The following is a 12,328-nucleotide window of genomic DNA, read 5'->3' as shown; positions in this document are numbered from 1 at the left end:
AACATTTACGAGGGGGTGTCTTTGCACAGCCAATGAGCGTCAAGAATAGTCTACAAGAATTCTGGGCAATATAGTTTTATTATTGCGAAGCGAACTACAAACTACGATACATCAAGGGACTTTGGTTAGGCTCACTTCAGAACGTGACAATAAAAAAAAATAGTTTACAAGCTAAATCATATTGACTTACTCCATTAGATAATGTTTGATTTTAAATTAAACAAATACATGTACCGTAATTTAAAAGGTAGACCTAAAAATGTTAATAGGCACCAGCAATTGTAATTTATATAAAGTTAGAATATACACCAAGTAATGTCTTGTCACAAGTATTGTCATCAACAGTAACCTGCCCAATTACTGTGTGTCACGGATGATATTTGGATGAGCATCTGTTAGTGACTTCACAGTCTGCTGAAGTTAGTCATCTTTTCCTGTGAAAGCAAACTTAAAGTTCGAAATTACATGATGAAATTGAGTGGACTTGTTGTTCAGATGTAGCTGCATAAAAAATAAAATAAAGCCTAATCTGAAATGGATAAACCACATTGAGTACACACTGTACAGAGGTTTAATTTAATTAGTAAACACTATTAATTACTGTGCCTTGCACACTTAATTTTTTCATGTTTTATTATGTTGCAGCCTTATGTTAAATTTTGAATTGCTTTAAAATCTTTTTTATTTTCACATAAATCTACACTCCATACATCTTAATGACAAAGCAAATATTTGGTTTTTATCTTTTTATCTTTAGATATCTTTGCAAATAACAGGTATCTTTGCAAGACCAAGGCCTGAAGCAATAAATAAACAAATTAATATATAATCTGCCTATAGAGCTCCGAGACAGGATTGCATCAAACCACACATCTGGGGAAGAGTTTAGAAGAAAAAAAATGTAGCATGTAGCTTCCATTATCCATGATGGAAGATGTTTGGAGCAACCAGGACTCTTCCTAGAGCTGGCCTCCTGGCCAAACTGAGCAATTGATAGAGAAAGTCTTTTGGTTAAGAGAAGAAGCTGATGGTCAATCTAGTTGAGCTCCGTGATCATATCTGGAGACAGGAGAAACCTACAGAAGGACAAACATCATTGCAACACTCTACCGATCTCTGCTTTATGATGGTATGGCTGAACTCAATCTTCTCCTCTTTGAAGATGCATGAAAACATTTGCAAACAATGCACCTAAAGGACCCTCAGACTGTGAGAAAACAGATTCTCTGGTCTGATGAACCTCAATTACAAGCATCATGTTTGAAAGAAACCAGATACCGCTCATCACCTGCAGAGTAGCAAAAAGTGGGCTCGTGGCAGCATCATGACGAGGTGCTGTTTTTCAGGACACATCAGAGTAGAAGAAAACTCAGTGCACCAAAATATATAAATAACCTTAATGAAAACCCAGTGCAGAGCATTGAACCCAATCAAATATTTCTAGAGAAACCTGAAATTGTGGCAGAAAATTGCCAAATGCTGATGTGCAAAGCTTGTTGCATCATACTCAAAATACTTGAGGCTGTAAAGGTGCTTCAGCTAAGTTAAGGGTTTGAATACTGGAATACGTATGTACTTATTGCAGGTTTTTTTATTTTTTTATATAAATTTACAAAGTGGTGACAGTTCTTTTTTCACTTAGCCATTATGCAAGTGTAGACTGATGTGGAAATCAAGTAATCAATATAACAAAACATGAAAAAAAAATTAAAGGGTTTGAATACTTTCGCAAGGCACATAGTATGATAGTTAGATGAGTTGCTGATATGCCAAAAAGTATGCTACAATTAGAATAATTTGAATTGTAAAACAATTATACCTTTTTAACAATATAGAACACTATGTACATAAAATGTACATAAATAACAATTGTCACTGTATCTAAAAAACAAATGTCTTCACTAACACAGTGAAGCAGAAAAGTTAGATCCTGAAATCGTTAATTTGCCAGCCTAAACCTTTAATCATAGACTGCACATCTACACAAGCATCTGTTAGGGGCTCATTGGAGATATCAATCTGACTTTATAACTCTCACATTATGTAATATAATTTTTACATAAATCCTTGAAGATTATTGTTCTGTTTTTTGTTCTGATATTTCAGATTTCTATTTTGTCTTTTTGATTACTAATATCTTTCATGTTTATTATGACTATTATAATATAATTTAATGTGTATATACTAAAAATAACTTAACTGTGTTGTTTTTAAGCAGAAAAATGTAAAATAAAATATCATAAAACTCATATGTATCTTAAACACTAGGTGGCAGTATAAATCTATTGTGTCGTGTTCCATTTTTGCCTGTTGACTATTACACATTTCAAATACTACCTTTTAGTTGTCCTTGAAGGTTGAATTATAAGTATTATTGTAAAATGTGTGTGTGTGTGTATATATATATATATATAAAATAAAGATAACTGAAGCAAGAGACTTTTAATTTAAAATGAACATAGAATGACAGAGATCTAAAATTTCCCCAAATCAGCTTGAGACTATGTGTTGTACTCATAAAACTACACAGTAAACTATCAAACCAGTCCACAACCAGTGGACAAAAATTAAAATAAAATTCCTTTCAGTATTGAAATTAATTAATGAGTACATGTGTATATATATATATATATATATATATATATATATATATATATATATATATATATATATATATATATATATATATATATATATATATATATATATATATATATTAATTATAAAAGATTAAACCTAATCTAAAATACAATCTTGTAAAATGTGAATAGTTACAAAATACCTTGTAAACACATTATTAAAGTATAATTTGTTTATGGTTGCCAGATATAGTAAGCACTTCATGTCTTGAATAAATTATTGACTGCCATAAAATATGTGATCGCTTTGTGAATTGTGAAAACTGAATTAACTATAATAATTATCTGATCTTTAATAATGTTATCCTGTATGATATTTTATTAATTGTATTTTATTATTTTCAGTGGAAATAATTTTAGTATGAGTCATGGAACTGATAAACATTCAGAAGAGCATTATTTTTACAATGATTTGAGACTACATCAGTGCAGTGATATATCTGAAATAATATGTACACATTTCAGATTTTAAAAATCGAAATATTTATTTCAAAATAAAAGATTTTCACACAGACACATGAATTTGGCCTAAAGCTCAATACACAACCGCAAAACAGCCAGTAATATTTTTTTTAAAAAGACTCAAATCTCAAACTTGGCAAATCATTTTCAACCTAGTACATAATCATTATAAAACTTGATCTGGTAAAATGAGACAATGGTAATGCAAGATAATGAATGCACCTTTAACCAAAACATAATTTTTGACATCTGAAATGAATATATATAGAGTGATTCTTCAAGAGAAACCCTAATTTGTATGGCCAAATTAGCAACCTAACAAACGAGTTTATACATTTAGTTTTTACATAAAGTGCAGTTTTGATAACCAGGACAGCAAAAGCGTTGATGAACTATGAGCAGAAAGTATTGTATTTAAAACCGTATGTACAGTACATGCAAGTATGCACATGCTTATTTTGCTTATTTTTTTCTTCTACACTCTACGATCCCCATTTATGAAATGTTTTATGTATTTTACAAAGCAAGTATTGTCTTACATTATCATCAGTTGGATAAAGCAAAGCTGTCTATCAAAAAAGTTTAATGACAGATTTAGGTTCACAGACCAATATTAGGCCAAATAAATCTGCATCTCTGATTAAGTGCAGAAATTAGAGACAAATGAATAACTGACGCATAAAGCAGGTGCATTCAACCATCTTGTAACTGACTCAAAGAAACACAGAAGCACCACATTGTAACAATGAAATATCCAACATAGGCAAAACACTTCACACAGCAAAGTACGACTATCCAAAAATACCACTTTGGAAATGTTTTTATTATCATTATAATAAATTTAAATTACCAAAGGAACAACACTGCCTTACATATTGCTGTTTTTGTAGGTTATTTTCTGTCTTTCAACAGTAAAAGCAATATAAAGAGAGAGAGAGAGAGAGAGAGAGAGAGAACAGACTGATAAGCAGGACATGTGCAGAAAGCTATACAGACGGCTTGCTCAAATTACACAGGGTTCAAAGACCAACAGAGAACGGTTTACAGCACACAGTCATTAAACATTTTCCTTTTTTTTTGGTATTAAATTGGTTTTCAAAACTAGAATCTCTCATACTCCATAAAACGAACACTGAAATTATCTCCTAGATCCTTGAAAGTTCCTGACATAAATAAAGCAACAAAGTCCTTCAAATAGAAGCCACATTTGTTTTGTTTTGTTTTTTTTTTTTTTTCAGTTTGCTGCATCCTGTACAACAAAATACTCACATTCACCCTCAGTTATTATCTGACTGTAGCAACAGTAACCTTGAGATCTCACTGAAGTCTTCTTTTCCATGGAATGTTTTTCAAGAAATATTGCAATGTGTATCTTTTCTTCAGCGTCTGATGCACACCACACTCACCTATTGCATCAAACATTCAATATCATTTTGCGTTCCCTGTTTATTCCATCACTGTAAAGAATGGCGTTTTATTTGATTGTAAGGTTGCTGACAAAGTGCATCTGTTCCCAAGTGTGGCAATAAAAGCCAACCAGTTCTTCAGGGAGAAGTGCTCATATGGCTGATATATGATTCAGTTTAAACTGTACCCTGAAAAAAGGGCCAATCAAGACATAAAAGTACATATTATAAAAGTACTATTTTTTTTTAATCATCATTATTATTATTTGAAAACCACAGTGTGTGCCAATACAAAAGCGATATTGCCATGTCAGGGTTAGAGGCAGAGCCTAATATGGCTAGAGTTTCCCTCATGTACACCGTTATATTGTGTTCTCTGTGCAATTGCTTCTAGTAATGCTTGTATGGCTCACTGACACAGACAAAAATCCCTGACAGTAGATCCGCTGATGCTAAAAAGTGTTTTTTTTTTTTTTCTTTGTTTGCTTCACATAACAAAAGCTATGTAAATTTGGCAAATTATCTTAGTGCCTGTGCCGCAAATACAAAATATCAACAAAGGTCAGCATTTTAATATACAAGATGGTTCTTCCGACACTCAGCAGTGAGGCTCATCCAGTGAACCCTAAATATTATAAACAGCAGGACATAAAATACAAAGGGACAATAACCACACGTCAAAAATACAAAGATGATGTTTTGAGGGCAGCTTTCTACTGTAGTGTCCAATGTCTTATTCTGTACCTATCAAGAATTCGATCTTGCAAACCATTCCAATCTTTTATTAGTCAGACAGCCAGCAGGAAATATCTTGCTCTACTGTACAGGTAGCCGACTGCAAGATGCTCTGAGTCTTTCTAAAGATGAAAGATGAAATCTCTCCTCCCCTTATTTCATCCGCATTCCAGAAACTCATGATTATTTGTAACTGAAACAGCAAGTTGAGTTTGCACATACATTTAAACAAAAATTACAACAAAAACTCTCTTCTGAAACGCTTAAATAAAACGAGCAAATTAGCCCTTGAGGGTTCTCAGCTTTGCTGAGGTGAAGTCGTAGCTGAGCGCGCTCTGGAGATCTGTAAGAATGGCAAAGGAGCACCGTCAAATCTTCCTTCAAAGTGCCAAGAGGGTGGGAGAATTAAGGGAATCTGAAGATTGGTCGCCGCTGCTACTGCTACGACGGTGGGCTTTGGAGCAGGACTCCGATGAGGGTGAAGGACTCTCGGGCTCAAGCATGCTGGGGTAGGTGAAGATGAGGCTTGGGATGTTCGGAGTGGACAACGGGGTGGAAGCAGCCACCACAGGCGTGTTGAGGCTGTCTCCATCAGAACAATACATGCCGCCACCTAGGCAGATGGGCTTGATGACTGAACGTTGGCTTTTTCCTTCTTCCTCATCGTCATCGTCTTCCAAAGGCTCCTGTTTAACCACCACTGGGTTGAGGGTACCCATCGGTCCCCGGGGACCAAGGTTGGAGCGCATGGTCAGAGGGAGGGGCGCACACTGCTGGGAGTGCGAGTTCTGATGGCGTTCTTCAGGAGGCAGTTTGCACACGGGGTTGTGGGCCACCAACATGAACTCCAACTTGTCCTTTTCCTTCTGCAGGGTCTCGATTTCTTTCTGCAGGTCAGCCTTCTCCTCCTCTAACTTCTCTGTCTCCTTGAATTAAAAAAATAAAAAAATAAATACAATAAATGATCAGGCTTCATTTTGTCTGATACTCTTTTGGATAGTGAAATGATTTGCAAATTAATTATGCTGTAATTACTGATTCAATTTAAGTATTTTAAAAAGTTTATCAAGGTTGCTGACAGGGTGCTCTGGGTGGTCTTAGTCAACCCAGTACTACTATTTTTACAATAATAATATATTTTAGTTTAGTTTAGTTTAGTTTTAATTATCTTAGAATATAAAGCCTAATTTCATCCACACCCCGAACATTTTCCTGACTGAACTCTTCAGAGCAATTTGGCACTATAAAAAGCAAACCATAAACACAAGCAATTATTTCCCAAATAAATTTGAGCTGTTCACATTTCTTTGTTAAACAGGACACTTGACACAGCACCAAATATTTTGGAACAACTGTCAAAGCCTACAGAAGGTTGAAACAGACATAACAATGTGGCTAGACAGCCATATATAAACCATAGCTGTCTTTGACTCATTAATATGGCTATGAGGAAGAAGGAAACTAAAAGCAAAACAAATGCTTGTTTTACAGAGAAAGAAACAGTACATTGGAAGAAAGGGCATAGTTATTGTCATACAGTTCCTTATTTGGTGAGGAATGAAGCGTGGGGGAAGGGATGAGAGAAGATAGCAGTGTGTGGGGTTTGATGGTTAGCTGTGGTTTCCTAGTCGAACAATATCAGACGTTTGCTTCCCTCCAACCCCCTGTAGCACATTCCTCCCTCATGTTTCAGGTCTGAAAGCCTGAGAGATGCCATTATAAAGAAGCTTAGTAGTTAAATTACAGCCAGAATTGTCTGGGACTGGGGGCATTCCCATGTCTGTCAGAGAACACTGGTCTTCTGTGGCTGTAAAACCTTCTTTTTATGGTCTTTTCAACTTTCAACCACTAAAAATTTTGTGAAAATAAGCCTAGCGATAGTTGTGGACATTTCATTTGGACTATTTGGTAAACGTGTTCGCCTTGTGCTGTTAATTTACAAGAATGTTTTTTGTAACAATGGTAGAAAACTCACCCCTTGAAGCATGTCGGTCAGTTCTCTTCTGCGGTTCCGACATTTTGCAGCAGCTAGTTTGTTTCTTTCTCGTCTAACTCTCCGTTTTTCTTCTTCCTCTGGGGTGAGCTACACACAAAATGAGGAGTGAGCACTCACACAAGTAAACTTTTCCAGTTGTTTGTGAGAAATCGTTCTCACGAAGAAGAAAAAAAAAAGGCTTACATCATATTAAGCAACATACTTGAAGGCAAATTTATTTAAATTACACTTGTACAATAACAATTGTTTCTCAGCAAATAAAAAAAGAAAATAACAGTATTAATGTAGCAAAGTTCTGCTGTAATGAAGCTTTAATTACAAACAAATGTCGTTGTTTAATAATTTAGCAGATGTTAGCACATGAAAAAAAAAAAAAAAAATTTGTCTGATGAAAAATTTAACACTGACCTGCTCGTCTCGTTTACGTCGACCCCGGGCGTCGCCGATGGACCGGATGACCCCGGGCCGTGTGAGGGCTGTGTGACCGAGGAGGCTCGGGCCACTAGACACAGACAGGCCGTACGGGTGAGGCCGGGAATATGGATTAGACATGGATGTGATTACTGTGGGCTGAACCATCCACTGCAGGTCCTGACTGGTCGTTATGGCATTAATTGTGGGAATGAAGGCACTGCTAGAGCCAGGCATGTCTACTATGTACTTCTGTGAAAAGAGAGAGAGAGATTAACGTGTAAATATTTATGATAAAAATCTGGATTAGAACTCTGACTTTCACTGTTCGTTAAAAATTGTATGATTCATTATTCTTTGTTACTGCAGTACCCCAGCCACCCACTTTTTAGCCATTTTACAAATTCCCATCATCACAGATTAATGAATCATTCCACGTGCTACTTCGCTCTGCGCCCTCTTGACTGCTTGACCCCCAGAGCGACAGGGTGACACACACACGGTGAATCATGGGAAAGCCCACAACCCTCAATGAAAGAAGCCGGCCAGGGTTAGATAATTAGCCTCTGTGATGCAATGGGCAACGGATTCACTGCTGTGTGGGTATACAACATATTTTTTTTAAACAGACTCTGTCTTATAAGAAGTGAATATGGCTCATAACAAATACACTTCTTTGTTTATAAGATGACTGAAATAAAATGCTGATTTTAATCAAATGAATAATCATGTATGTCCACAATAAGTGCATTGTATCCAATTATTAATTTCAATGTAAGTACACAGCAGCTAGTGACACTTACGGGTCTTCTATTACTAACATCAGTTTTAAATAACTTTAATGTTAATAATGTCAATTTAGAAAAGATTAATATCACAAATATTTGTTCAAATATAGTCACGTTTGAAAATATGTGAACTTCTGATCTGTAAATTAACACATAGTGAAAGTTGCAGTACAAACAAGGCTATTACCTAAATATTACTTGTAAAAAAGTACCCAAGTTATAGGGTTATATGTTTTTTTTTTTTTTTTTACATATGTAGTCTGACAAATGCTTAATCACGTTACAAAGGTTGCTCTTTATTACAGTCATCCGGGAAACTGAACTGGGATCCCATGCCAGCACATTCCATCCACCAAATTCCAGTCCTTTCACGCATTCCTGGTGGGATTTTAACGGGAAACTGACTTGAAACTGTGAACTGACGGGAAAATGTGACGGACCATGTTTAAACATTTGGAGGTGAATGAATTACGGGAAGCGTGGTGTTGTTTAAAAGGATAACAATCATTGCGTGCATTAAAAAATTGACTAGAGCTAAACGTCAGTATTTGTAAGTCTCACTTTAGTGTTTTATTTTCACTAAAAGTATAGTGTTTCTTTACGGTGGTAGAGAAGAGTTTTCTACAACTCAGTATTGCGAAAGACTCCACTACCTTCCAGGAACTGTTGCGTCTATTTCTCATCGAGTCCATCACAAGCGACCGAGAAGGGAAGGTCAACATATAAACATCTTACTGAATCATTCCATGAAGCTCTGTTGTGTTGCGAAATTTACCGCGTTGCGCTAATTTCTCCTGAAATGTACCAGCATTTTCCCCTTCACTTGATTTTTCCCCAAAGGAGTCAAAACAGCGCATGCTGGAATCGAAAGGGGGCAGTTTATTCCATGGGTTTGGTAGTTAAAACAGCAACCATACAAGACGATGATGCTCGGGAATTTCTGACAGGGGCTGTGTTTAACGTACCAGATGTGATTAAAATACCAGTCTGGGGAACAAGTTGCCAAACTGACCGGTGCACAAGCTCCCATTCATTCGCGCTGATGTCGAGATCGGAAAATTCTCACAAAATTGCCTAAACTTCTTAGCTGTTAGAAAACTTTACTTGAAACATGTAATATATAATGCAACCCTCGTGGTATAGCCATAGACAGATGGCAATTATATATTACAATGTATGTGATAAACATTATTTGCAACAAGGTTTATATTAAATTATAAATTATAATAATTAAATAAACTGTAATTTAATGCAACCCCCACCCCCTCCATTTTTAAGCAGCTATTTAAGCATATGCTGTATCCTATTATCCCCATCACACACACATATATATATTTTTTTTCTTTCAGATAAACAAATGAAATGTTCTGAAGGTTAGTAAAAAGCAATAGCTTATGTGGAAGTCCCGGAAGTGTGGCATCCTGTGGCCACTACGTACGCACTCTCCGTGGGTTTATTTCACATTACGCACACCACCCACGCCACTGCTACCCTTATCTGACAACATGCCTAATTCCACGGAAACATAATGTTATGGGTGCCAACATGTGCACTGTCTTAACAAAACGATAGACTGCAAGACGGGCAAAACAACAACAACGAAAAACACTGGGAATCATTTATTAAGAGAGCGAGACGGACTCCTCTGCTTGGATTTTACGCATTTTGCGGATGCATAAAAGCTATGTGCGTCCTTCGTGCACTTTCTTTTGAAAATAATGATCGGATACGATTATTTTAAAACCTAGCAATTCGGAAAACAGTTATAAAAATATGTAGCATACACTGTATTCTTACGGTAGGCATGCATAGCCTACTTAAGGTAAGGGCGCATCGTCCGTCTATTCAATTATCAAGTGTCAAGTTTTTTTTAAGCACTTATAACACTTGCGCTGCTTTTTTAATCAAAAACATTCATACAGGGCCACTGAATGTAGCCTAATTTAGTTCACATAATGAAAATGAAAGCCAATGCCAATGACCAAGTCCTCGGTGTATAGAAAGTTTGGTCCCATTTTACATCGCAGTTTATGTTAATATGTGCTACAGTGTTATTATTTAGCGGAGCTGCTTCTAATTGCATATTGCCATTGTTGTTTAACAACACATTGTTTAGTATGTGTAGTATGCGCACTGTGATGTAAAGTGTGTGAAGACAATATGCTCTGCATAAGTGCATATCGTTACCTGTCAGTTTGGAATTATTTATGATAACATGGTAACTAGGACTATTCATGTAAACCCGAATAGTGCAAACATGTAAAGTGGACACTCAAGCACATTATGCTACCTGATAGTTAGAGGCAGGAATGGGGCTGGTGTCCGGGTGCGCCGGTGAGCTGCTGCTGCCGCGGGAGGACGTGTCGTATGTCCCGATGTAATCCTGGTACATGATCCAGAGAAAGAGGAGGAAATTTCAGAAGGTTGATAATGAATTCCCACACGACCAGTGTCTCCAGTGGCAAAAAAGCACTTCCAAGCAAAGCGATTCCTTTATACCTAATCTAAAAATTATATCCAAAATACTTCTTAATGGTCATTATGTAAAATCCAGGAATATCTGTGTAATATTATATTATAAGAGAAGTCAACGCTCTCAAATTCTGTAGTCTCTTTAACAGTCCAATAAATAGATGTTCCCGTGTAAACCTAATGCCTAATATTCATCGCTACTGAGATGTTCTAGTAGAAGCAGATGAAATGAAGAAAAAAAAAAATCTGTGAAGCACCTACTTTTCTTCAGTGAACTCTGTGCTCTCGTAGGTTTAGTCCTGTCCCTATAGCAGTGACTCACGGCTGTGATGAGTGTACCGCTCTGGACTTTGTTGAGCTGATTTTGGCGACTAAGTGAACTTCAGTGCTACTTCTACAGGTCACGTCGTTAGATGACTCACTTCAATGGCACTACTCTACTTCGTAGCTCCGCTTATCAACGCCAACCTGCGTCTACGCGTCACAGTCTTGATAAGGCGCACAGCAAAATAGGGGTGGCAGCATACATATTGTACATAATCACTACCAGGCATTACTGTCCAGTAAAAAGTTTATGGAATAATATGGGTAAATTACGAATTATATATTCTACTGAGCAATTGAGAAATGTTTAAAATGCTTTAATTTCCTTTAAACTTGTTTGCTTTTCACAGCCACCCCCATTTCACAGTTGGTTTCGACCATTGACGCATGTTTCCAAAAATGGGCAGTTGCGTCAGAGCACACGCGCATAAGGTTTCCTTGGTAAAGGCACGGTAAAGACGCGTCAAGGATTCCCTCCCCTCTTTCCCCACCTTTAACTTTCACTGGGTGGTCTGTGGACACATGCTTTTGGGTCCTGAGCGCACGGAACACAGGGAGATTGTGTAGAGGTGGTCGTAAGTTTCATATACAGAGACAGCAGAGCACAGCTTTGCGGTCCGCATGGTGCTCTCGGAATCATGTGTGCGATTTTTAATGTGCGAACATGCATGTGCAGTTGCTCTTAAAATTCGCTAGTCACCATGGAGTTTTGGTTTTGCACTTTTTCGAGAGTTCGAAACAACATTCTCAATTCAGTATTTTTGTTGTTGTATTTTCCAATTCTTTACTGCATCATAACAGTTTTTCAACCAATTTATCACAATTCTTCAGACATAATTGTGAATCCAGTCTGTATCAAACTCACCCTTATAGCCCGGAGAACAGATAGATGTCGCCAGTGGTACAATAAAGTTTATTGGGGGAGGGTGATTAATATAAGTTGTATAATATCAACACTTTAGATTTGAGTTTTACATTCCAACGTGGGGTCCATGCTATTTTCTGTAGGTAGCCTATTTAGAAATGCATGTTGTGGATTCATAATGCTGTGAAGATGTTTATAAATGCAACCAAAAATGACAATTTTACCACAGT

The 12,328-nt window shown here is 36.6% G+C and overlaps 1 protein-coding gene across 2 annotated transcripts; it reads right to left on the bottom strand.

Annotated features, from left to right (window-relative positions):
* Positions 1-3,903: 3,903 nt before the first annotated feature.
* fosl2 (FOS like 2, AP-1 transcription factor subunit) lies at positions 3,904-11,335 on the bottom strand. Of its 2 annotated transcripts, none has more exons than XM_052579873.1 (5): positions 11,171-11,335; positions 10,728-10,820; positions 7,647-7,901; positions 7,218-7,325; positions 3,904-6,168 (listed from the first exon to the last, which is right to left on the bottom strand). In XM_052579873.1, exons 3-5 carry the CDS (start codon positions 7,884-7,886, stop codon positions 5,623-5,625), a joined length of 894 nt encoding a protein of 297 aa, XP_052435833.1. In that variant the 5' UTR covers positions 7,887-7,901; positions 10,728-10,820; positions 11,171-11,335; the 3' UTR covers positions 3,904-5,622. The 2 variants fall into 2 exon arrangements, with proteins under 2 accessions (XP_052435833.1, XP_052435832.1); XM_052579872.1 differs by having other exon boundaries at positions 10,728-10,941; positions 11,171-11,334.
* Between the last annotated feature and the right edge of the window lie 993 nt (positions 11,336-12,328).

The sequence above is a fragment of the Carassius gibelio genome, chromosome B17 (assembly GCF_023724105.1).
Source record: "Carassius gibelio isolate Cgi1373 ecotype wild population from Czech Republic chromosome B17, carGib1.2-hapl.c, whole genome shotgun sequence".
Classification (NCBI taxonomy): Eukaryota; Metazoa; Chordata; class Actinopteri; order Cypriniformes; family Cyprinidae; genus Carassius; species Carassius gibelio.
The sequence above is the reverse complement of the archived record's forward strand: the minus strand, read 5'-3'. Positions and strand labels throughout refer to the sequence as shown.

Bases quoted from the DNA above. Each gene is read 5' to 3' on its own strand.
- fosl2 (XM_052579872.1), bottom strand. From the start codon at position 10,829: ATGTACCAGGATTACATCGGGACATACGACACGTCCTCCCGCGGCAGC. The intron at 7,902-10,727 runs GTAGCATAATGT...CTCTTTTCACAG, and splicing joins TTCCTGCCTCTAACTATCAG to AAGTACATAGTAGACATGCC. The intron at 7,326-7,646 runs GTCAGTGTTAAA...TTTTGTGTGTAG, and splicing joins GACGTAAACGAGACGAGCAG to CTCACCCCAGAGGAAGAAGA.